At 41.6% G+C, this 27,280-nt stretch overlaps 1 protein-coding gene and 1 pseudogene across 6 annotated transcripts in view; one reads left to right on the forward strand and one right to left on the reverse strand.

Moving 5' to 3' along the window:
- LOC120870319 (cytidine monophosphate-N-acetylneuraminic acid hydroxylase) overlaps positions 1 to 27,280 on the reverse strand; it is an 83,143-nt gene that overhangs the window by 43,968 nt on the left and 11,895 nt on the right. For 4 of the 6 annotated variants that reach the window (XM_040249949.1, XM_040249947.1, XM_040249944.1 and 1 more), the window contains exons 1-2: positions 1,753 to 2,231; positions 1,323 to 1,526 (exon numbers count right to left, since the gene is read on the reverse strand). In XM_040249949.1, the coding sequence (XP_040105883.1) occupies positions 1,323 to 1,526; positions 1,753 to 1,760 (212 nt within the window). In that variant the 5' untranslated portion in view covers positions 1,761 to 2,231. Of the gene's footprint in view, positions 1 to 1,322; positions 1,527 to 1,752; positions 2,232 to 14,929; positions 15,164 to 27,280 lie in introns of those variants that run through there. The other 2 variants (XM_040249945.1, XM_040249946.1) reach the window with 2 other exon arrangements.
- On the forward strand, positions 4,723 to 5,768 carry LOC120870321 (annotated as a pseudogene).

Below are 27,280 nucleotides of genomic sequence, written 5' to 3' on the forward strand. Positions count from 1 at the left end.
CAGACCGCAACAGCCAGAAGACCTCAAGGTCCCAGAGTGCCCACAGAAGCTCACTAGTGACAGAACAAGCCATGGCTGAGGTTTCCCTGGGTTAAATCCACTGAGAAGATGGAAGGGACTCAAAGCAGGGCTGTCAGCAAATAACCATGAGGGTCTCTGAGAGTAGAGTTGCTGCTCAAAGTATATCCCATCCAATACTTGGAACCTATCTATGCTAAAAATATATTCATTGTTTACCTGAAATGTAGATTTAACTGGATGCCTTCTGTTTGCCTAATCTAGCAATCCCATCAGAGGAGCCAAGCAGGAGACAGGTGTCAACACTATTTCAGTCCTGAAACTAAGAATGTAGTGAAGCAAATCTGTATGCAGGTGTAAGAATATTCTAGACTTGGGTAATGGTCATCTATACAATTCTAGCAGGGAACTCTTAGACAATTACCCAGTTCCTCTGAATCCACCTGCACTAAACCGCCCACAGATGACCTGAGAAATCAAATTGACAACAGTAGAAGACAAGTCTGATGTGGGAGTGGCTAAAAAGCACCCAGGTCAAGTTAGGCTGAAGAGAAGCTTGGAAAAGTGGGGTCAGCCACTCATTCATTGCCAGTGTTGAGCATCAGGCTGACAGAGTATCCCCTCTCCCCTACTTTCCCTGTCTCTGCCAGAGTGTGCTGCTATCTCTTTGGCTGTCACTGAAAACAAGACAAAACAACAACAACAAAAAATCCACAGCAATCCTGCCCTGGTATTGTCCCTAAACTGGGGAGGGAGGTCATCTATATGTAGTCTTAATCAACAGATGGGTGAGGAGGGGTACCAGCACCGGTTTTCCAAGAAATGACCAGAAGCGCCTCTGTTCAGAGCAGTACAGTTGGGGCTCTGCCACGTGGGGTTTTTAACCACTGCAAGGTGGTCAGGGAAAGTCTATCTGCTCCCCAGCAGAGTTTGGACATGGGCCTGCCCCACTCATACTTCTGGGAGAGCAGGAAAGGAAACCCCAAAGAGGCTTGAGTCTTGGAACATAAAAGCTATCACTCACACCCAACCCTTCACTCACATACACAGACCCACGTACCTTAGAAATGTCACTGTTTATCAAGCTAGGAATCCATTTTCAATTAGAGTTCTTGAGCGAGAATGGGAAATTAAGTAAAGGTCAGAATGTTTTGAGATCAGAGAGATACCCTAAATGTGCACAAGTAAGTTACAAATTTGCTAGGAGAAATAATTTGTCAGTTGTTTCATTTGATTTCCACACTTCTGGCCAAATCTAATTATAAGAAGGGTCACTAGAGAAAAAGCAGAATGACTCATGGTACCTTCCATCTAAATCCTCGATATCTTTTATGAACAGGCCTCCTTGGTGCTTGCACATATTCTTGCATGCTCGCAGGAGGCTCTGACTCTTATACAAGATGTAATCTTTGCCAGTGCTCTTATTTCGAACAAAATTGATTCCTTCCTTGAGATTGGCAACTTCAGCGGGGGAGAGACACAAGAGGAGCTCAGCTGTTTGTTCGATGCTGTGAAAAGGCAAATGTTTTGAGAGGAAACAGAGACATTGTTAGGTTTTAAGAGGGAACCATTTGGCAATGGCAGTCAAAGCCTCTTTTTTTCTTAAGATACTATTTAAGGCCATCGTTCCAAGTACCTGGGCTGAGTGGCAGCTGACCCCTCTTTTAAATGCCCATCCTACTTGACGAGGGTTGATCCCCGCCTTCCCAGGAAAGTAATGCCTCCCTCACTTGCCTGCCCATAGTCTGCCGTTGCCTCTCCCTGCGTATTTCAGAAGAATGGCACTTGTCACTTCAGCTTCTGTGTCTCATTCACTCCTTCAAGGCAGAAATCTGCGTGGAGAAAGAGGATGTACACTCAGCTCAGTATTTCCGTTGGTGATGTCTCCTCCTTAAATACGTTTCTTTCAGAAGCCGAATTCTATATTTAGCGTCAATAACTGCTTCTCACCTTCAAGCTTTTACACCACGACCTCCTCTCTTTGCCCACTGAGAGTCACTCTTTAGGTTCAAAGGTAACTCAATCACCGCTCCTTGGTTAACCCTTCCAAGCCCCACCCCCATCCCCAGGTCAAATCTAACATTTCTTCCTTTTTTTACTTTCCAGGAAACACTGAAATTTATTCTCTTTCTTTTAGGGCATATCCATCATCTTGTATAGATACAAAGTTAAAGATGTGATGAGAACTCTTAGGACTTACTCAACAACTTTCATATATAATATACAGTAGTGTTAGTTATGGGGCTTCCCAGGTGGCGCTAGTGGTAAAGAACCCACCTGCAAGTGCAGGAGACATAAGAGACACAGGTTCTATCCCTGGGTCGGGAAGATCCCCCGGAGGAGGGCCCAGCAACCCACCCCAGTATTCTTGCCTGGAGAATCCCCATGGATGCAAGAGCCTGCTGGGCTCTAGTCCATGGGGTCACAAAGAGTCGGATATGACTGAAGTGACTTAGCAGGCACACACGCAGTGTTAGTTATGTTTATCCAATTGTACATTACATTCTCAGAACTTATCTTACAGTTGGAAGTTTGTACCTTTTGCTAACTTTCATCTTGTGCCCCTTCCCTCCACACCCTGCCTCTGATAACCACCAATCTGATCTCTTTTTCTATGAGTTTATTTTTAAAGTATAATTGACCTCCAACAATTATGTTAGTTCCTGGTACACAATATACTGATTGATAATTCCATATGTTTTAAATGATCACTATGATAAGCCTAGCACTATAAGTCTAGCACTTCTTAACATGTATTTACTGTAGAACATTATATCCTAGTACCTGTGTACCATCCTACTTACTTGTACATAGATGCTTTTAAAAACACTCTCTCTACTTTTCTCTCCCTACCACTTAGCAGACTGCCTATCTTTAAGAGCTAGCTGAAGACTGAACCAACTGCACCTAATCTGAGTCATTTATAAAAAGCTCCAGCAGAAAATGAAGCATTTGATCTTTCATATTTTGTCAGGGAAACTACAAATGTCACATTTCTCAAACTCCAGCCTTTAAACAAACTCTCTTTATGACGCAACTCTGAACCATAGTGGAATATAATTTTTGTGAAGAGGGACTTCAAAATAAATTTTAGCATATCCCTGGTATGAAATCTGGATGCATGTTTAATTATATACTCCACTCCAAACCAAAAGTGGCCAAAATTCTTTTCATATCTTAAATTAAAATTGATTTGATTTTCATGTACATTTTTGGCACTTTCATTTCTGGAAGCAAAATCTGCAGATTTCTTAAAGAGGAAATTAAATAATATTATAAAAATACCATAACAGGAAATAACAGAGCAGTTCCTTCTAGTTTTCAGCTAATAAGGCAGAATTCTAACTCAGAATGACCTGTTTCTCTAAAACTGATTCTCATTGTCACTTCTGTCCCAAATTCCTGGTAATTCTGTTCATAGTAGACTTGAAATGTTTCCAAATATATGTTTTAAATGTATTTGATAGAAAAGAATCCATGATAAGCCCCATGAAGTTCTTTTATCTTTATTATTATGAGTACAAATATCCGACACAAGTCAAAGCAAATCCTGAGGCAATTTCTGGAATAATCAACCCAAACATGTAAAAAGAAAATCTTTCTAAATATTTTGTTTTACTTGATTGAATGAACCAATTAGCCAAAGCTCTCTGCTAGATTCTAAGACTATCATCAATTGTGTAAGACAAGTAACTACATCTTTATTAATTCCTTGAGAACATCTACTGGAATCTAAAGCAAAATTTTAACATGTGCACTCCTATGTACTGGAGAAGGCAATGGCACCCCACTCCAGTACTCTTGCCTGGAAAATCCCATGGGCCGAGGAGCCTGGTAGGCTGCAGTCCATGGGGTCACGAAGAGTCGGACACGACTGAGCGACTTCCCTTTCACTTTTACTTTTCACTTTCATGCACTGGAGAAGGAAATGCCAACCCACTCCAGCGTTCTTGCCTGGAGAATCCCAGGGGTGGCGGAGCCTGGTGGGCTGTCACACAGAGTCGGACATGACTGAAGCGACTTAGCAGCAGCAACTCCTATATACATGGTTTTATATTTCTTCTTCTTCTTTTTTTTAAAGAATCTACATCCCTTTGGTTCCTTTTTAAAAAATATTTATTTATTTTTTATTTGACTGCATCTGGTCTAAGTTGCAGCAGGCAGAATCTTCATCACATCACGCAGGATCATTTGCTATGGTGCACTGACGCTCTAGTTGCAGCGAGTGGGCTCAGTAGTTGCAATGAGCAAGCTCAGTAGTTGTGGCACTCAGGCTTAGTTGCTCTGCAGCATGGGGGACCTTAGTTCCCTGAGCAGGCATCAAACCTGTGCTCCCTGCATTGCAAGGCAGATTCTTAACCACTGGACCACCAGGGAAGTTCCCCTTTATGTATTTTTTTTAATGGTTAGTTTTCCCCAAAAGTTGATTTTTAAAGCTATTACTAATGAGTTGGATTCCATTAAAGTCAGGAAAGTAAAATTATAGTAAATTCTGCTTTGGGTATAAATAAAATATTTAAACTAAGATGATGGGCATTGTAGTACACCTACTTTTCAACATTTCAATATTTTTTTCAAACACTTCAACGTGTGTAAAAAATAATCACTAAACACACATAAAAACATTTCTATAGGGACACACATTTTTTTCCTTTTGCCTCAAACTTGGTGGTGTGGCATCCTGCTTTTAAAATTTTGGGAGGTGGCTCGGAGAGCTTCAGCTTTGTGCCCAGCGGCAGCTTCTACAGAAAGAGACCAAGATGAACACAGAGCCCGAGAGGAAGTTTGGCGTGGTGGCGGTCGGTTTGGCAGAGCCGGCTCCGTACAGATCCGGGACCTGTGGAATCCACACGCTTCCTCAGCATTCCTGAACCTGATTGGCTTCGTGTCCAGACAAGAGCTGGGGAGCATTGATGAGGTGCCGCAAATTTCTCTGGAAGATGCTCTTTCCAGTCAAGAGGTTGAGGTTGCTTTTATCTGCAGTGAGAGCTCCAGCCATGAGGACTACATCAGGCAATTCCTGAATGCTGGAAAGCATGTCCTTGTGGAATACCCCATGACACTGTCTTGGGTGGCAGCTAAGGACCTGTGGGAGTTGGCCGAGCAGAAAGGGAAAGTCTTGCATGAGGAGCATGTTGAACTCTTGATAGCGGAGTTTGCATTCCTGAAGAAAGAAGTGGTGGGGAAGGACCTGCTGAAAGGGTCTCTCCTCTTCACAGCTGCCCCATTGGAAGAAGAGCGGTTTGGCTTCCCTGCATTCAGCGGCATCTCTCGCCTGACCTGGCTGGTCTGCCTCTTCGGGGAGCTTTCTCTCGTGTTGGCCACTTTGGAAGAGCAAAAGGAAGACCAGTATGTGAAGATGACCGCGTGCTTGGAGACAGAGAACAAAAGCCCGCTGACCTGGACTGAAGAGAAAGCACCTGGCCTAAAGCGACGTTTAAGCTTCCATTTCAGATCTGGGTCCCTGGAGAATATGCCCAACGTAGGCATCAATAAGAATATTTTCCTGAAAGATCAGAATATATTTGTCCAGAAACTCCTGGGCCAGTTCTCGGAAGAGGAGCTGGCTGTCGAGAAGAAATGCACCCTGCACTGCCTGTGGCTCGCAGGAGAGATCCAGAAACGCTGCTGCTCGAAGCAGTGAGGGGAAGGGGCAGTGCTGCTCTGCTCAGCAAAACCGGAGCCTGATCTTTATCAAGAGTTGACCTTTCTCTCTATTCTTACCATTAAACATGTCTTGGGTAAAAAAATAAATAAAAATAAAATTTTGATATTTTCTTTCTCATGAAATTTTAGCTTTGGTGTTGACCTCTTAAATATTATTTTAATGATATTCATCTTGATTATATTCATCTATAAAGCCAGGAATCTTCCAGAAGGTTAAGTTCTGAGAAAAAGAGCTAGAGGAAGAAAAGGCAACTCATTCAGAACTGTCAATCTATAAATGATTTTGTTACCATAATTTTTAAATTAGATTCATATCTTTTATAATTTTATTTATTTCTTTATTTTTGGCTGTGCTGAGTTTTCATTGCTCCATGGGATTCTTCTGTAGTTGTGGCAAGCACAGGCTGCTCTCTCATAGTGGAAGGGCTTCTCATTGCAGGGGCTTCTCTTTGTGGACCACGGAATCTAGAGAGAGAGCTTCAGTAGCTGCAGTATCACGGTCCAGTAGCTGCAGCTCCTAGGCTCCAGAGAACAGGCCCAATAGTTGAGAAAAACTGGCTTAGTTGCTCCATGGCATGTGGAATCTTCCTGGATGGGGGATCAAACCCATGTCTCCTGTACTGGCAGGCAAATTCTCCACTGCTGAGCCACCAGGAAAGCCCCAAGCTTTGTTTTCAGTGGGAAAATGTTCAATATTCTGTTCACAGGGATGTAAACTGCATGAATGCTGAGCTATAAAATGTCTGTCACATGGTAGTAAATATCTGGTGAATGAAGGAATACACTCCCAAGAAGGCAATATGTCCTCCATTTGGACAAAGAGTGTGACAATGCTTCCACAAGTCATAGATTAAAGAAAAGATCAAATTACTGGCTCACATAAGTTTTATAAAGTAACTTGGAGTAATTCCCTGGTGGTCCAGTGGTTAGAACTCAGCAGTCTCACTGTCAGGGTCCCAAGTTTGATCCCTAGTCAGGGAACTAAGATCCTACATGCTGCATGGCATGATCTTAAAAAAAGGAAATCTCATACTCAAAATACTTTGGGAACCAAGGACCTAGCAGAAGAATGTCAGATTGCAAGCTTCATACGGAAATCTTTTATCATTGCATTTTCTGTTAGGTACTTCATAAATATTTGTTGAACCAATAACATGAAATAGTCAAGATTGCAAATGGCCTTCAAGCTGTTCCAGAAATCAAAATGAGAAATTGAGAGACAGCAAATTCTCATGAGGCTGTATGAATAGACAAAATCAGGCCAAATATGAAGAAATATTGGAGAAAATGTATTCCAATTATTTTAGAATAATGGGTTCTAATCTAAACTGTTTAATAAAAAGTCATCAGCTTACACTGTTCCCTTAAGACACCATATTGCATGTTTCATTACAAAAGGCCATAGAAACAGTGGGTGTTAACCAGAAAGCACACTGAAAACAAGATAAAATTTATGATCTTGCCTTTATACAAAACCACTCAGGGTCCACAACTAGATATGCTGTGCAGTTTGGGTTCCCCACTCCATAAGGAAGACATATCAGGGTTGGGAGAGGTCCTGAGAAATGAGATCATAGTTATGAACTAGATGGAAGGGAATCAGTGATTCTGATACTTCTATACACATACACTAGAATTTCACCATTAAATACATGGATAACAATGGTGAGAGCCAACTTTCTCATCGTTGGAGTGGGACTTACAGATAAGCAAGAGGAGGAAGCTAGAATAACCCGTGTGGTAATGGAATACTTAGAGATAAACATATAGCCTTGGATGTGAACATTAAAAAATAAAAGCTAAAAAGCATCCCTCTCAAAAAAAAATTAAAGAAAATAAAATAATGGAAAGAAAGTAAGAGAATTATGAAACAGAAGCTCTACATAGACAGGATCAACAAAGGCAAAAGATAATGGAACCATCAAGAAAGTGAAAGGACAACACACAAACCAGGAGAAGATGTTTGCAAATTATGTATGTAATAAGGATCAGATATCATGAATTTATTTTTTAAAAACTCTTAAAAGTCAATAGCAAAACAAAGGAATTAGGAATGGTAAAGGAGTCCATATACCCAACTGATGCAGAGTTCTAGAGAACAGCAAGGAGAGATAAGAAAGCCTTCTTAAGTGAACAATGCCAAGTAATAGAGGAAAACAATAGAATGGGACAGACTGTCCAATTAAAATAAATTAATTAATTTTAAAAAAAGAATGGGACAGACTAGCAATCTCTTCAAGAAAACTGGAGATATCAAGGGAACATTTCATGCAAGGATAGACACAATAAAGGACAGAAATGGTAAGGACTTAACAGAACCAGAAGAGGTTAAGGAAAGGTGGCAAGAATACACAGAAGAACTATACAAAAAAGATCTTAATGACCCAGATAACCATGACAATATGGTCACTCACCTAGAGCCAGACTTCCTGGAATGTGAAGTCAAGTGGGTCTTAGGAAGCATTACTACCAACAAAGCTAATGGAGGTGATAGAATTCCAGCCAACCTATTTAAAATCCTAAAAGATGATGCTGTTAAAGTGCTGCACTCAATATGTCAGCAAATTTGGAAAACTCAGCAGTGGTCACAGGACTGGAAACAATCAGTTTTCATTTCAATCCCAAAGAAAGGCAATGCCCAAGGATGTTCAAGTAAAAGTGAAAGTCACTCAGTCAGGACTATACAGTTCATGGAATTCTCCAGGCCAGAATACTAGAGTGGGTAGCCTTTCCTTCTTCAGCAGATATTCCCAACCCAGGGATGAAACCCAAGTCTCCCACATTGAAGGCAGATTCTTTACCAGCTGTGCCACAAGGGAAGCCCAAGAATGTTCAAACTACTGTACAACTGTGCTCATTTCACATGCTACCAAGGTAATGCTTAAAAGTTAGGCTTCAACAGTACATGAACTAAGAACTTCCAGATGAACAAGCTAGGTTTTGAAGAGGCAGAGGAATCAGAGATCAAATTGCCAACATTCACTGAAGCATAGAGAAGCAAGAGAATTCCAGAAAAACATCTGCTTCTGCTTCATTGACTATGCTAAAGCCTTTGACTATGTGGATCACGAAAAACTGGAAAATTCTCAAAGAGATAGGAATACCAGACCACCTTACTGTCTCCTGAGAAAACTGTATGCAGGTCAAGATGCAACAGTTAGAACTAGACATGGAACAGCTGACTGGTTCAAAATGGGGAAAGCAGTATGACAAGGCTGTATATTGTCAACCTGATTTTTTAACTTATATGCAGAGTACATCATGCAAAATGCTGGGCTGGATGAATCACAAGTTGGAATCAAGTTTGCCAGGAGAAATATGAACTAACATCATACATGCAGATGATGGCAGAAAGCATAGGAACTCTAATGACAAAAACCAAAGAGACTAAAGAGCCTCTTGATGAAGGTGAAAAAGGAGAGTGAAAAGGCTGGTTTAAAACTCAATATTAAAAACTAAGACCATGGCATCCACTCCCATCACTTCATGGCAAATAGATGGAGAAAAATTGGAAGCAGTGACAGATTTAATTTTCTTGGGTTTCAAAATCACTGTGGATGGTGATTGCAGCCATGAAATTAAAAAACACTTGCTCCTTGGAAGGAAAACTATGACAAAGCTAGATAGCATATTAAAAAGCAGACATATCACTTTGCAAACAAAGGTCCATATAGTCAAAGCTATGATTTTTCCAGTAGTCATGTATGGATGTGAGAACTCAACCATAAAGAAGGCTGAGTCTCGAAGAATTGGTGTCCTGAAATTGTGGAGAAGGAGAAGGTGCTTGAGAGTTTCTTAGACTGCAAGGGGATCAAACCAGTCAATCCTAAAGGAAATCAACCCTGAATATTCACTGGAAGGACTGATTCTGAAGCTGAAGTTCCAATGCTTTGGCCACCTGATGCAAGGAGACAACTCACTAGAAAAGATCCTGATGCTGGGAAAGACTGAAGGCAAAAGGAGAAGATGGTGGCAGAGGATTATATAGTTAGATAGCATCACTGACTCAATGGATCTGAATTTGAACAAACCCTAGGAGATAGTAGAAGGATGGGGAAGCCTGGCAAGCTGCAGTCCATGGTGTTGCAAAGAGTCAGACATGACTTAGCAACTCAACAACAACAAAGGATTTGAGTAGACATTTCTGCAAAGAAGATATATGAATGATCAGTAGCATTCATGAACAGAAGCGCCACACCATTAGTCAAGATGTGCTTAGTCACTCAGTCCTGTCTGACTTGGTGACACCATGGACTGTAGCCTACTAGGCTCCTCTGTCCATGGGAATTCTCCAAGCAAGAATACTGCAGTGGGAATACAGTATTCAACCCAGGTCTCCTGCATTGCAGGCAAATTCTTTAACGGCTGAGCCAATAGGGAAGGCCATTAGTCAAGAGGCAGATGCAAATCAAAACTATGATGAGTTAACATTTCACATCCATTAGGATGCCTATTATAAATATAGGCAGTAATAGGGCTTCCCTGGTGGCTCAGACGGTAAAGTGTCTGCCTGCAGTGTGGGAGACCCGGGTTCGATCCCTGGATTGGGAAGATCCCCTGGAGAAGGAAATGGTAACCCACTCCAGTACTCTTGCCTGGAAAATTCTGTGGACTGAGGAGTCTGGTAGGCTACAGTCCATGGGGTCGCAAAGATCTGGACATGACTGAGCAACTTCACTTCACTTCTCTTCAGGCAGTAATAAGTGTTGGTGAAGATACAGAAAAACAGGAGGCAACATCTTTTGCTGGGTGAAACTTTTGAAAACAGTTTTTCAGATTGTCAACATGTTAAACATATAGTGTCTGTAGGATCCAACAGTTCAACTTCCCTAGCTCTCTATCCCAAAGTATTGAAAACATGTCCACATAAAAACTTGTACATGAAAATTCAGTTCAGAAATAACTGAATAATAAAGTTAAGTAATAAAAACTGAATAATAAAATTCAGTTCAGAAAGTTCAAAAGTAACCAAAATATGAAACAACTCAAACTCCATCAACTGATTAGTGAATAAATAAAGTATGCATGTCTACATAGTGGAATACAGTTGACCCTTGAACAATGTGAGGATTAGAAGTGCTGACGCTCTGAGCAGTTAAAAGTCTGCACGTAACTACAGTCCACCTTCCGTACCCACAGGTCCACAGCCACAGATTCAACCAACCATGAGGCATTAGTACTGTATGTACTGTTTTAAAAATCTGCCTGTAAGTAGACTAGAGCAGTTCAAACCTACGTTGTTCAAGGATCAACTGTACCACTAGGTAATAAAAAAGGAGTGAAGTAGTGATACTTGCTACAACAGAAATAAACCTAAAAAAAATATTGCTAAGTGGAAAAACCAGACACAAAAACCACATATCATATAATTCCATTTACAGTAAATGTCCAGAATGTGCATATCTATAAAGATGCGAAGTAGACTGACGTTAGCAAATATGAGTACATATGTGAATGGGAAATGGGAAGAGGCTGATAACTGGGCATCCTTTTGGGTGAGTGATGGACAGTCGAAAATTAGATTGTGGAAAATAGCTGCACAACTCTACCAGTATACTAAAGATCACTGACTGTATAATTATATCAGGCCAATTTCATGGTACTGAAGTGAAGTGTTAGTTGCCGAGTCATGTCTGACTCTTTGCAACCTCAGCAACCCCATGGATTGTAGCCCAGCAGGCTCCTCTGTCCATGGAATTCTCTAGGCAAGAATACTGAGGGTATTTCCCTCAGTGGAAATGGCTAGAGGGTAGCCATTTCCCTCTCCAGGGGATCTTCCAGAGCCAGAGACTGAACCTGGGTCTCCTGCATTGCAGGCAGATTCTTTACTGTCTGAGCCACCAGGGAAGGCCCATGTACTTAAATCATATATCAATAAAGCTATTGATATAGTTTTAGACATGAGTGTGCACTTGTCTACTGTGCATAGACAGTTTCATAACATTTTATTCCATACATAAAATTGCATTCAGTTCAGTTCAGTCATTCAGTCGTGTCCGACTCTTTGTGACCCCATGAATTGCAGCACGCCAGGCCTCCCTGTCCATCACCATCTCCCGGAGTTCACTCAAACTCATGTCCATCGAATCAGTGATGCCATCCAGCCATCTCATCCTCTGTCATCCCCTTTTCCTCCTGCCCCCAACCCCTCCCAGCATCAGAGTCTTTTCCAATGAGTCAACTCTTCGCATGAAGTGGCCAAAGTACTGGAGTTTCAGCTTTAACATCATTCCTTCCAAAGAACACCCAGGGCTGATCTCCTTCAGAATGGACTGGTTGGATCTCCTTGCAGTCCAAGGGACTCTCAAGAGTCTTCTGCAAAACCACAGTTCAAAAGCATCAATTCTTCGGTGCTCAGCTTTCTTCACAGTCCAACTCTCACATCCATACATGACCACCGGAAAAACCAAATCTTGACTAGACGGACCTTTGTTGGCAAAGTAATGTCTCTGCTTTTGAATATGCTATCTATGTTGGTCATAACTTTCCTTCCAAGGAGTAAGCGTCTTTTAATTTCATGGCTGCAATCACCATCTGCAGTGATTTTGGAGTCCCAAAAGATAAAGTCTGACACTGTTTCCACTGTTTCCCCATCTATTTCCCATGAAGTGATGGGACCAGATGCCATGATCTTCTTTTCCTGAACGTTGAGCTTTAAGCCAACTTTTTCATGCTCCTCTTTCACTGCATAGCTACCACTAAAATCAAGACATCTGACTCTTCCATCAAGACCAAGGAACTTGCTGGATACAACTCCCAAGGACTGACCTTTACAGTCATACCCCGCTATCGCCTCTGCTCTGGCAATCTCTGCTTTGTCCTCTACCCTTATAATGTGATCATTTCACAAATGATATATAAATGGAACCCTACAGAATTAAATTGACTTTTAAACTCTCCAACTCCCTCCCATTAAAAATTACAGCTCAGCCTTGAATGCTCTCCAGCTAGTTCTCTCTCACCTCCTGTTTACAGCCGGACATAATTTCTGTGGTGCTAGTTTCTACACACCTCATAGCTTATTAGTTTTCATCCGACATTTCTGACCATTCTTATATTTCCATTGTAGACTCATCTTTCCTTTGTCTACCTGGTCATGAAACATGGTAGCCCTAAAAGCTCGATCCTTTTCTTTTCTAAATTTATTTTTTGGCGGTGCTGGGCCTTCACTGCAGCGAGCGGGGGCTGCTCTCTAGCTGCGGTGTGTGGGCTTCTCACTGTGGTGGCTTCTCTTGTTGCAGAGCACGAGCCCTAGGCTCATGGGCGTCAATAGTTGTGGCACTCAGGCTTAGTTGCTCCAAGGCATGTGGAACCTTCCCGGATCAGGAGTCAAACCACTGGACTTTAACCACTGGACCACCAGTGAAATCCAAGGCTCAGTTCTGCACCTTCCCCATTTAACATTTTCCCCCTAAGGGATCATCCACCCATGACTCCAGAACACAATGACTCTCATATGAGCAGACCTGATCCAGGAAGCCATATCTGTAGAACTAACTGCCTTTTACACATATACATTAGGATGTCCTAAAGATACCTGAAACGGAGTGTGTCCAAAATCCAATTCAACACATCTCATCTATGCCCAAACCTTCAAAGGTCCATCACGATACCCCCATTACCTTTGACGCCACCCTTTCTCTCACTACCCCATATTCAATTCAAGTCTCTCACTTTTACCCTTTAAGGCTATCTCACAACCATCCCATTCTAACCCTGATCCAGCTACCATCATCTCCCTCTGGACTACTGTCAGGGCCCCTTAAAGCGTCACCCTACATTCACTCTGTTCTTTCCGCTATGGTCAGAATGACATATTTAAAATGAAATTTTCAAAAGAGCCTCATCCTGCGAATCCTTCTCCCACCTCTTGAAAATGCATCATATCCTCCCATTGCTCCTAGAAGAAAGAACAAAATTCCTAAAACAGCCTCAGAGGTGATGCACAGGGACCCCAATCACTTCCTCCATCTCCGTTTGAATTATGTTTTTTCTTCTAATATCATTTCCTCAAAGTACTGGCCAATACCTAAGACTATACTTCCTGAGGCCTTCTTCATGGATTTAACTCTCCTTATCCTTTTGATCGCAGTTCAGTCATCATCTCCACTGGGAAGTCTTCCCCAAAGAAGGTCAAATCCTACTGTTATACACATAGCACTACGTATCTTTCTTTCATGTGACTTATCAAACATAATTTCATGTTTAATTATGAGATTAACTAATATCTGTATGCCCCCAAAATAGGTGACAGTCACATGAAGGAAGGAACCCAGCCTGTGTGAGATTGCCTTGCACCCCTAGAGTCTACCACACATGAGGATTCCAATGAATATTATTTGTCAAAAGAATAAATGAATATTCCAATTACTGGCTCACAGTGATTCCTAGAAAACCTTATTTTTTTTAATAACCTGGAACTTACACATGCCATTATGCCTTTAGAACAGGTTCATATTTTCTTAGGAACTAGCATGTACCCAAATATAACATTGGCATTCTAAAAATTAACTATCCTACAGACAGTGCACCCATTATGACTAGGTGGCAATAAAGTTTATGTGGGTTACAGTTGATATTTCCCTATAGAATCAAGTTGTAAAAGGCAATTAAGTTCTTCTCCAGCTCACAAAATCCTGTCCATACCCTGAATATTCAGCATTTTATTCTTAGGAGCTATAAAACAGAGTGTCCTTTTGAGCCATGATATCATTTAGTCCATTTTAGTCCAGAGCACCCTACAACTCCAAATCTTGAATCCTCCATACTCTTTCACCTCTGAATCCTTAGTATTTCTTTTGGTGCTAAAGCTTTCTGAGGACCGGGCAAAGCAGTAGCTGAGATAGCTAGGTAAGATACTAGCAGAAGGAAAATTCCAAAGACAAGATCGACTGGCAGCCAGAGGGAAAAATAAGGGCAACCTACAGAAAAGGAGATGTCACCAGACACAGGGTTGGGTAAAGTGGACAGGGCTTGGAGAGAGGGAGCCCTGGCAGATAACCATCCAGGGCAAGCAGGGTGTGGGCAAGGCAAGCTCGATACCTAAATAACTGGGCATTCTGTGAATTAGATGTTCCTGGGATGGTGCATACTATATCCACAGAAATGGTCTTAACATCATGAACTTTACCCCACCCTCACCCCCAACCACGAGCTCTCAGTTCTTGTACCTTCTCATCAGACAAAGACAAACTATCAAAATTATCAATCCTAAATTCAGTAGGAAAACAATTTTAAATTGTACCTTTGTTCCAGTCCAGGTAGAAAGGGCCCAAACAGCTCCTTAGAGAAAGAAGAAACAGTGAGATTGAAATCTTCTTTTGAATGATGTTTAGAATTTCTACAGTAGCTGCAGTTTGGAAATAATTTGCTTAGGAGCAGACTTGATTTGATTTCTTCGGAGCCAGAAAACCTTTTCAAAAGCAATTATGAGAGCACAGCTGGCCAGTCAAACTTCTGGAAGTATGAGCACTCAGCAGATGTGAAATTCAACTGTCATGTTAATATATCTGCCATTATCTCTGTTACTGTTTTGGTCCCACCCATAGAGCTTAGTTTCCGTAAACTCCTCATTCCTTGCCAACACCAGGATGTGAAATGTGAGTGCGTGTCAAGTAGAGGGTGTGGGCGGGCAGGTATGCTTTATAGACCTATCAGTGGGGTGAAGAAAGGAAAAGCACTGAAGAATTAATATCCCTACCCAAACATTCTTAATTCTTTCGAAAGTGCGTCAGCCCATCTCATACGCACAAACTTTTCTTTTGTTTTAATATTTATTTGGCTGGACCAAGCCCTCCTTGCGGAATACAGGATTTTCACTTGTGGCATGTGAATTCTTAGTTGCAACATGTGGGATCTAGTTTCCTGACCAGGGATTGAACCTGGGCCCCCTGCATTGGGAATGTGGAGTTGTAGCCACTGGACCACCAGGGAAGTCCCCACGATGTATTTTTAATGCAATAAGAATAACTGCTTCACTAGAAATGGAAAGGTTCTGTGTAGAATATTTCCCATTAGGATGCAGACAGCAGAAGGTTGGTATAGAGTGCAGAGGGTGTAGAGTGTAGAGTGAAGTCCCTATACTCCTCTGTATAGAGTGCTTACAATGATGTATAATGATGTCTTCCCTTCTCCTAGCAACCAAGAGTGTCGTGAGCAGGAGCCTGCTTTTGTAGATAACCCTGTGATTTCAGGGGCTTCCCTGGTGGCTCAGACAACAAAAAATCCACCTGCAATGTGAGGGACCTGGGTTTGATCCCTGGTTGGGAAGATCCCCTGGAGAAGCGAATGACTACCCATGCCAGTATTCTTGCCTGGAGAATTCCCTGGACAGAGGAGCCTGGCAGGCTACAGTCCATGAGGTCTCAGAGTTAGAAACTACGGAGTGATTTTCATTTTCTCTTTTTGTGGTTTCAGAGGGCTTCCCAGGGGGCGCTAGTGGTAAAGAGCCCACCTGCCAATGCAGGAGACATAGAGATGTGGGTTTGATTCCTGGGTCAGGAAGATCCCCTGGAGAAGGGCATGGCAACCCACTCCAGTATTCTTGTTTGGAGAATCTCATGGACAGAGAAGCCTGGCAAGCTATAGTCCATAGTGTCACAACATCAGACACAACTGAAGCCACTTAACATAACAACCCTTCCCTTAGAGCCCCAACCAGTGTCAATTTGGGGTCCAATCCTGGATCTCCTGAGAAATTTGTGGTTCTCTTCTTGGTTCACTGTCCTTTATTTGACAAATATCCTGTCCTTTGGCTGATCACTATTCCATCTCTAGTAAACAGGCTTTATGTGCTTCTTTGAGTGAGTGAGTGGTTCTTTAAACAAGTACAAAAAAGTGAAGGACACCCTGACGTTTTGTCTGCCCGTCAAGTTTTTTGTTGTTTTGTTGTTGTTTAAAAGTTTTAATTTTATATTGTAGTATAGCAGATTATGAATGTTGTGATAATTTCAGGTGGACAACAAAGTGACTCAGCCATACATATGCATGTATTCATTCTCCTCCATCTTCTCTCCCATCTGGGCTGCCACATAACATTGAGCAGAGTTTCCTGTACTTTACAGTAGGACCCTGGTGGTTATCCGTTTTAAACATAGCAGAGTATACATGTCAATCCCAACTCCCTATCTCTTCCTCCCATTCTTCCCTGCCCTCCCTCATCACCCAGCAGCCATTAATTCATTCCCTAAGTCTGTGAGTCTGTTTTGTAAATAAGTTCATTTGTATCATTTCTTTTTAAGTTCTGCATGTAAGGAATGTCATACAATATTTCTCTTTCTCTTTCTGACTTACTTCACTCAGCATGACAATCTCTAGGTTCACTGCAGGCGTGCATGCTAAGTTGCTTCAGTCCTGTCTGACTCTTTCCAACTCTAAGGACTGCACCCCAGGCTTCTCTGTCCATGGGATTCTCCAGGCAAGAATACTGGAGTGGGTTGCCATGCTCTCCTCCAGGGGATCTTCTCAACCCAGAGATCAAACCCGCATTTCTTATGTCTCCTGCTTTGACAGAGGGTTCTTTATCACTAGGGCCATCTAGGAAGCCCGCGTGTTGCTGCAAATGGCATTATTTAATCCTTCTTATCCAGTCCATTCTGAAGATCAACCCTGGGATTTCTTTGGAGGGAATGATGCTAAAGCTGAAGCTCCAGTACTTTGGCCACCTCATGCGAAGAGTTGACTCATTGGAAAAGACTCTGATTCTGGGAGGGGTTGGGAGCAGGAGGAGAAGGGGACGACAGAGGATGAGATGGCTGGATGGCATCACGGACTCGATGGACGTGAGTCTGAGTGAACTCCGGGAGATTGTGATGGACAGGGAGGCCTGGCGTGCTGCGATTCATGGGGTCGCAAAGAGTCGGACACGACTGAGCGACTGAACTGAATGACTAATATTCCATTGTGTGTGTATATGTATATGTGTGTGACGTGGCTCAGTCGTGCCCGACTCCATGGACTATACAGTCCATGGAATTCTCTGGGACAGAACACTGGAGTGGGTAGCCTTTCCCTTCTCCAGGAGATCTTCCCAACCCAGGGATCGAACCCAGGTCTCCCACATTGCAGGCGGATTCTTTACCAGTTGAGCCACTAGGGAAGCCCAAGAATACTGGAGTAGGTAGCCTATCCCACTCCATATATACCTCTTCTTTATCCATTCCTCTGTCAATGCTTCTCATCTTGTTTTAAAAACTCATATCATGTCCTTCTCCTTCACAAAAATCACCTACTCCACTTCTCACAGATTTATATTTTCTTCTGAATTCCTAAGGAATTCTGTACCTCACAATTTGAACTTTTGAAAAAAGTGATACACGTTCTCTAAATATTTCCTTTGTGTTGGTCTTGTCTTATTAGACTGTAAGCTAATGAAGCACGGAGAATGTGACTTAGGACTTGTATTCAAAGCAGTGCTTACAATAATGCATAAGCAAACTCAGTAGCAAATTCCCTGTAAAGTAGCAAGAGGCTAGTTTTAACCACACCTCTTCTAGTTGGAGAAATGTCTCTTAATAGGACAAAGGAAGAAAGGGCTTCTATATAAGGCAATTCTTTTAGTTAACACCTCATCCTGAAAGTAGTATTTTCTTTACCAAATCAAGAAGGTCTCTCAAAGTCTTTCTTCTCTTGTTCTAGAAGACACCATTTTTTGAACTGATATAACTTATAGTAAGATGCACTAATCTTGAATGTACATAGGTATATACCCATGTAAAACATCCACATCAAGGTATAGAACATTTCTAGTACTCCAGCAAACTCTACTCAATTCTAGTACTCTAGTACTCCAGTCAATACCCATTCAAACAGTAACCACTCTTCTAACATCTATCACCATAGGTTAGTTGTGCCGACTATTACCTTTTATACAAATGGAATCAATAGTCATATATCTGACCTTTTCTCCCACCATTATGACTATAAGTTTTATCCATATTGTTATACACAGCAGTGGAGTGTTCCTTTTTCTTGCTGTATAGTATTTCATTGTATAAATACACTCCATTTTCTTTATCGTACTATTGTTAGATACTTGGATTGCTTCTTGTCTTGGCTATTTGGGTAAATATGCTATAAACATTCTTGTGCATACCTTTGGTGTACATAAGCACTCATCTCTGGAGTGGCATTTCTGGATCAAATGGTACATATACATTAAATTTTGGTAGACACTATCAACCAAAATTTCCCAATGAAGCTGTAGCAATTTATACTCCTAGTAGCAAATGCAAAAGAATTCCTGTTGCACTATCACAACTTTTTGCATCAGACATTTTTGCACTGTTTTTTAGTGTGTGATTAGACAATCGGACATTGCCGGTTGCACACTAAGCAAGTATGAACCCTTGTGATCAGTTTATAAGCCCTAAGATAACCTTATGGACAACTCAAGTCAGCTGGCACCCAGAGGTATAATATAAGGAATAGATGCATCAGGTAAACAAAAGAGGACAGATGGTAATGAGTCTGTTATGTACTCCTGGCCACTAGTGATTCAGATATCTGAGAGAAGAGCAATAGCTAGTTCATGTTATAACAGCACCCTCTAGGGTTCATGTGTTATTGCTGGAGGTTGTATGGTTGTATATTTATTACATGCTTAATAAATTTTATATAAGCCTCACTTACGGAAAGGAAGTGGGAAACCACCAGAAGAAACTGAAGAAGGACATGCAGTTGCTGAGGGAAACCGCACCAACGGCCAAGAGGAAGTCAGACTCCGGCTTAGAAATAAGAGAAATCAAGAACGGTGGGGGAAAGTCAGCTATCAGGAAAAAAACAACAAATTGAGCAATTAGAGCCAAGACATCTCTCCCCAAGATGGATTTTGTAAAAGAAGCAAGAAAGGACTTACATCCTTTTCATTAGTATGTTGAGGCGCAAAATTGTCAGTTTAATAGCAGTGTCAACTTAAAAAATATTCACAACCTCAATGTCGAGAGTTAGACTTTCTTCAGTGAGAATGTTTAGGATTTCAAGCCCAGGAGGCAGCATCTCAAGGAAACCCTAAGAGAACTGCTCTGAGGAAGTGATGGGGGAATCAGATTATACAGAAGCTTTGCAACAAAGGTGTGGTAGTTTGAACATTGAAAGATATTGTTAATTAAAGGAAAACAAAATATCTCAAGTTGAGGAATTTAGCACTTTTCTATGCATGGGAAGGTACAAGAGTCTGGGCTTACTGAAATCATTCCTCTGATACGTACTTCACCCATCTGAGCCAGTATCCTGTGTTTTCATATCCTGAGTTTCCTCAGGCCTCACTGTAGAGTGTGGTTGCAGTCTGATGGCTGCTAGATAGCAAATATTCTTTCCTTCCTGAGTTTCCACAGGGCTCACCAGCTCACCATCAGTGGTGCTAATGACTGTAACATCCTATGTTCCATATATCATCAGGAACCTGAATTCAATCCACTGAATATTCTTAAGGAGAGAACAGATTTGTTGTATTGTATTGTATTATTCAGTCACTAAGTCATGACTGAGCGACTGAATGACTGAACAATGACAAAAATTCAGTCAATAAGTCATATCTGACTCTCTGCAACCCCATGGACTGCCGCACAACAGGCTCCTCTGTCCTCCACTATCTCCTGGAGTTTGCTTAAATTCCTATCCATTGAGTCAGTTACGCTATCTAACCACCACATCCTCTGTCACCACCTTCTCCTTTTGCCTTCAATCTTTGCCAGCATCAAGGTCTTTTCCAGTGAGCCAGCTCTTCCCATCAGGTGACCAAAGTATTGGAGCTTCAGTTTCAGCATCGGACCTTCCAGTGAATATTCAGGGTTGATTTCCTTTAGGATTAACTGGTTTGAGCTCTTTGCAGTCCAAGGAAGTCTCAAGAGTCTTCTCCAGCACCACAATTCAAAGGCATCACTTCTTCAGTGCTCAGCCTTCATTTTGGTCCAACTCTCACATCCATACACCACTACTGGAAAAACCACAGCTTTGACTATATGGACCTTTGTCAGTAAAGTGATGTCTCTGTTTTTAAATACGCTGTCTAGGTTTGTCATAGCTTTCCTTCCAAGGAGCAAGCGTCTTTGAATTTCATAGCTGCAGTCACCACCCACAGTGATTTTGGAGCCTAAGAAAATAAAGTCTGTCACTGCTTCCACTTTCCCCCCATCTATTTGCCATGAGGTTATGGGACTGGATGCCATGATCTTAGTTTCTTAATATTGAGTTTTAAGCCAGCTTTTTCTACTCTCCTCTTTCACCCTCATTAGGAGGCTCTTTAGTTCCTCTTCTCTTTCTGCCATTCAGTTCAGTTGCTCAGTTCAGCTCAATTCAGTTCAGTCACTCAGTCGTGTCCGACTCTTTGCGACCTCATGAATCACAGCATGCCAGGCCTCCCTGTCCATCACCATCTCCCGAATTACACTCAAACTCACGTCAATCAAGTCGGTGATGCCATCCAGCCATCTCATCCTCTGTCGTCAGTTGCTCAGTTGTGTCCAACTCTTTGTGACCCCATGGACTGCAGCATGCCAGGCCTCGGTGTCCATCACCAACTCCTGGAGTTTACCCAAACTCATGTCCATTGAGTCGGTGATGCCATTCAACCATCTCATTCTCTGTCATCCCCTTCTCTTCCCGCCTTCAATCTTTCCCAGCATCAGGGTCTCTTCCAATGAGTCAGTTCTTTGCATCAGGTGGCCAAAGTATTGGAGCTTCAGCATCAGCATCAGTCCTCCCAATGAATATTCAGGACTGATTCCCTTTAGGACGGACTGGTTGGCTCTCCTTGCAGTCCAAGGGACTCTCAAGAGTCTTCTCCAACACCACAGTTCAAAAGCATCAATCTGCATATCTGATGTGATAGTTCTCCTGGCAATCTGGATCCTGGCTTGTGATTCATCCAGTCCTGCATTTCACATGATATACTCTGCATAGAAGTTAAATAATCAGAGTGATAATATACAGCTTTCTCATATTCCTTTCCCAATTTTGAGCCAATCAGCTGTTCCATGTCCTGTTCTAACTGTTGCTTCTTGACCCACATACAGGTTTCTCAAGAGACAGATAAGGTGGTCTTGTACTCCCATCTTTTAAAGAATTTTCCAGTTTGCTGTGATCCACACAGTGAAAGGCTTTGACATTGTCAATGAAGCAGAAGTAGAGATTTTTTTGGAACTCCCTTGCTCTTTCTACAATCCAACAAATGTTGGAAATTTGATCTTTGGCTCCTCTACCTTTTCTAAATCCAGCTTGTTTATTTGGAAGTTCTCAGTTCACATGCTATGGAAGCCTAGCTTGAAGGATTTTGAGCATTACCTTGGTAGCACGTGAAGTGAGCACAATTGTATGGTAGCTTGAACATTCTTTGGCATTGCCTTTCTTTGGAATTGAAATGAAAACTGATCTTTTCCAGTCCTGTGGCCACTGCTGGGTTTTCCAAATTTGCTGACATAGTGAGTGCAACATTTTAACAGGATCATCTTTTAGGATTTTAAATAGCTTAACTGGAATTCCATGACCTCCACTAGCTTTGTTGGTAGTAATGCTATAATGCTTCCTAAGGCCCACTTGACTTCACACTCCAGGATGTCCAGTTCTAGATAAGTGACCACACCATTGTGGTTATCCAGGTCATTGAGACCTTTTTTGTATAGTTCTTTGGTATATTCTTGCCACCTCTTCTTAATCTCTTCTGGTTCTATTAATGTCCTTACTGTTTCTGTCCTTTATTGTGCCCATCCCTGCAAGAAATGTTCCCTTGATATCTCCAGTTTTCTTGAAGAGATCTCTAGTCTTTCCCATTCTATTGTTTTCCCCTATTTCTTTGCCCTGTTCACTTATGAAGGATTTCTTACCTCTCCTTGCTATTCTCTGGAACTCTGCATTCAGTTGGATATAGTTTTTCCCTTTCTTGCTTGCTTTTCACTTCTCTTCTTTCCTCAGCTATTTGTAAAGCCTCCTCAGACAACCACCTTGCCTTCTTGCATTTCTTTTCCTTTGGGATGGTTTTGGTCACTGCATCCTGTATAATATTACAAACCTTTGTCCATAGTTTTTCAGGCACTCTGTGTACCAGATCTAATACCTTGAATCTATTCATCACCTCCACTGTCTAATCATAAGGGATTTGATTTAGGTTTGGCCCAGGTTCTAACGGATTGGGCAACACCTTTTTCACTTATGTATTGACAAAGAAACAAAGGAAACTAGGATACAAAAGAAGGAAATTCTTCGGCTGTGTTATTTTGGAGAATGCTCAGATTCCTTAAAAGAAAAGTAATTCTATTTTTTTAATCAATGAAAAAATAATACACTTATTGCAGAAAATTCAGAAATTACAGATAAACAAAAAGAAAATTAAAGCCACTGATAATTTCACCACCCAGAGGTAAATAACATTAACATTCTGATACATATTCTTTTCTCTTTCTATGTGTTGATATATATCTATGTATGTATATAAGTATATGAATGTATGTGTATATATATGTATTTCTACATACAATAAGAAAGATCATATCACTTACACTATTTGTAACCTGATTTTTCTCCTAACACTATATCCTGAACATTGTGCTATATCATTAAACGATTTTCCCCAATTAAAAAGAGGAAGACGTTCTTAAACTAGCACAAATAGGTGAAAGAGGGTGGTAATAAGAGAGACAGGATGGTGGGGGTCATTCAGGAGGACATGACCACCCATTGATCCTCAAGCTGGATGGGCAGCAGGAAGTTCATTGCCCCTTCCCTGCCTTAAATACATGTTTGCCCACCGTTCCCGAAGTGGGAGCTGTTTCAAGTCTGTAGCCTCAAGAGAGTAGGGTGTTGAGACCATCTGGACTGAATACATGACTGAACGCAGTTATATTGGTTCGATGAAAACCCCCTGTAATGGAACACTTTATTAAAGAAGCCCTCCAGCGTTCTGTAGTAGGAAATTCGTAATCTCCCGGCACTCACTCACACAATACCCTTTGTCCCTATACATACTTTAAATTTCTGGTGGGCAGGTTTGGAGACCTACTCATCAGGTATGGAATTGGGAATTAGACATTTTATTTAATCTCCAAGGACAGGTGACATTCAGGAAGATGAGTAAATGAAACAGGAGGTATGAAAAAGGGAGGAAATAGGAGAACAAAAAGTTCATAAATAAATAAAACCATGAGTGTTCAAACAAAACAAAATAAGTAGTAGCCTTAAGTAGCAGCATAATATGTCAAAAACCAAATCTAAAATCTGTGACAGAGGAAATCAATTTAAGGAATCTAAAATAACAACAGAGAAAAGAGTGAAAGAGAAGGAGAAAGTGAGAGAGAAAAAATATGAAAAACTATCAGGAAGAAAAACCAATGATAACTAATTTCTGTATAACAGGAAGTCCAGAAGGAGAAAAGACAATAAACGAAGAAGAAATAATCAAGGAAAGAATAGAACTTCTCTGAACTGAACAAAAAGTTGATTTCATATTTAAAGAATCTAATGATTTCAGGAATACTGGAAAAAGGTATCCTATAGATAATCTGATGGAATTTACAAATGATAAAAAAAACTTAAATCCCACAAGCTTCCACACCATGCCCCTACCCTACCCTACCCTACTCCCTCCACCAAAAGTCACCCCCAAATTGAGAACCAGACAGGGAAAAGAAACCTGCTGACGTCCGTCCTCTCATTTGTAAACTGAATGCCAGGGAACCACCTGGAAGCATATTTACACAATTTTGAGGGAGAATTCTACAGCCTATCTGTAATCCAAGCAAGGTGATAAAATAGAGATTTTTCAGACTTACAAGGACTTAGAATATTCACTTTTCAACGATGCCTTCAGAAAGTCAGTTCCACAGTACCCTAGTTCTCACAGCCTCAAACTCTTTGGTGAAAATCTCCTTTAACAGAACACTCCATTCCCTAAAGAAGACCTCCAGCCTTCTCTAGTGGAAGATTCGTTATCTCCCCGAGCTCACCCACACAACACCCTTTGTCTCTAGGCCTCTAGTCACTGTCCTGACAAAAACCTCCCTGGGATGTCCCTGGTGGTTCAGTAGCTAAGACTCCGTGCTCCCAGTACAGGAAGCCCAGGTTCTATCCCTGGCCCGGGAACGAGATCGCACATGCCAAAACAAAGAGTTTGCATGCTGCAACTACAGACCCCGTGTGCCACAAATAAGACCCAGTGCAGCCAAATAAATAAATGAATGTTCAAAAAACAAACAAATAAACAAAAAAACCTCCCTGAGATGATACCATCTTTCACCAACTATCCTCTCTCTCTTTTTCCCCATCTGCCAAGTTTCTTGCTACGCTTCTTTCTCCTCTCAGTTCTCTAACTTTATTCTTCCCCCACGGCATCTGGCTTTTCTCACCAATCCACTAAGACAAAGGCCATCAGTAGCTTCCGCACTGTGAAGGGTAAGGAGCAGTTGTCAGTCCTTATTTCATTATTACCTTGACCTCATTATTAGACCCAGTACTGCTGCCTACCTCCTTCTTGAAACGTTACTATTCTCTAGAAATCTGAGAATGAAATACACTGTCTCCTAGGTCTCCATTATGCTCTGCTTTTGTTTTGTTCTAGCTCTCTTTGGTTTGGTTTGTTTTTCTCCTTCTTGTCTACCTGACCTTAAATGCCCGTTTTCCAGGCTCCCTTACCTTACTGACCTCATTACAGAAACTGTCTGTCTCACTCATTTGTTTTCAGACAGCAAAAGCTCAAGTAGAAGGGGGGATTTGCTGTGAGGATCCAGCAAATCTCAAAGAACCCTTCTTCTCATTTCAGGATAGGGGAAAACACACGTCCCACTTCTTGTGTTTCCATGGCACACAAGAGAAGGGAAAACGACTAATCTGAACAACCAGACACTGGCATTTGTAAGATCAAGTTCATGAGTGGGCAAGACCACCAAGGAATGGGCCAGTGACGAGGGGAGGCCCGGGGTCCTTTTCTAGCCTACTGGCTGGACTCAGAATCCCCTCCGCAAGACAGACACACTGGGACGTGTGAGTCCTCTAGCAGAAATCCAGGATGGAAGACTAAGGACCCTGCATAAGCCTCTGTCCTCAGACATGTTCTGCAATCTGGCTTTTATCAAAAAAGTCTATACTAGGATTTATAGAGTACTTGTACTGAGTAATAAAATCATTCTTTCTCCCCATTTGCAAGGAGGTCTTTATGTGTATGCTCCATTTGCTAGAACCTAAAGAACTCTCTCCCCGAATAGTCTCAGTGAAACTTGAATTCATTCTAAGACTGTGATCATTCTAGATTATGAGCTCCAAAAGTCAAGCAGTATCTTCTTTTTATTTCCAATATATGGAAGGAAGAACCTAGGGCAGGGGCACCCTGTAAATTTTAATAATACTGGTTCAGCAAACAGATCCTCAGCATATTCCCTTCTTAGAAGTATTAACTAGTTTGCTTCTGTAACCAAATCCATATGTCTTTTTCATCCTGCTTCCATTTTCCCTTCCTACAAAACACTAAAGCGCCACTTCCATTTCCTTTTCTCCATTCCTAGGAGAAAGTCACATAAATATCAAACATTTTGAAATTTCAGGAAAACAAATAAATATGGGATAACATTTGCTCATCAATGTTAAAGGCATCCCTGCCAGTACGGAAGAATCATTCTAATGTAATTGCTTCACTTGAATTAGTTTAATGTCTCAATTTGTACAAGACGTAAGAGAAAATGGATGGAGGAACATTAAAGGTCAGCTATTTGTTGTTCTGTTCATAGTCTGAGCAAACAGTTATATCCCAGTGGTGAAAACAGGACTCCAAAGGAGCAAGCATTGTTGCTTTTCCTAAAGATTCCTGTGCAATCCTGCTGTTGGACTGTTCTTCTTTTCTGGACCAAGGAGAAAACCAAGATGGAGGGAGTTCATTTTTTAGCTATTCTTGATTTGTGTGTTATAGGTTGCTCTTGACCTCCCCTTGATTAATTTCAGCTGAGGCCTTCCCATCAGCTATAAACCCAAATTATTAGCCTCACAACTGCCAGACAACTGTGCCATTCCACAGCTCTTGGTCATTTAAAAAATTCTATTTCAGGAGCCCACTCTCAAGTTGATCCCAATCCTTTAAGTGTGAAGGCGTTTAGTCGGTACCCTTAAAGGAAAACATCTGTGGCCTTCCTACCACAAAGGACTCACAGTTCAGCTAAACACGCACAGGTGAACTTTGGGTGGTGAATCTTAGACTGAATGCTGGAGATAGAAAATCAAGGAAAGGGAATTCCCTGGCAGTCCAGTGGTTAAGACTCCTAGCTTTCACTGCTGAGGGCATGGTTCAATCCCTGGTCAGGAAACTAAGATCCCACTAAATGCAGCCAAAAAAAGAAACAAACGAACAAAGAAGGTACATTCCCTGATTTTCAGGAGTTCACAGCCTAGTGAAGGAGACAGACATCTAATCGGAGAGTGTCAGCAAAATTTGGCAAGTGACCAACTCCTCCACCTCGGCTCCAGAACTCCTCCTGCAATCCATAATCCCAGGAACCTTTGGCTTTGTCCCTTTCTCTCCTAACGCTTCCACTCTCCCCTCTACCTGCTACTCCATTTTAGCATTTATGTATATTTATGTATACACAGGGCTTCCCTGATGGCTCAAGAGGTAAGGAATCTG

This window comes from Oryx dammah, unplaced genomic scaffold, assembly GCF_014754425.2.
Source record: "Oryx dammah isolate SB20612 unplaced genomic scaffold, SCBI_Odam_1.1 HiC_scaffold_11, whole genome shotgun sequence".
NCBI classification, from domain to species: Eukaryota; Metazoa; Chordata; class Mammalia; order Artiodactyla; family Bovidae; genus Oryx; species Oryx dammah.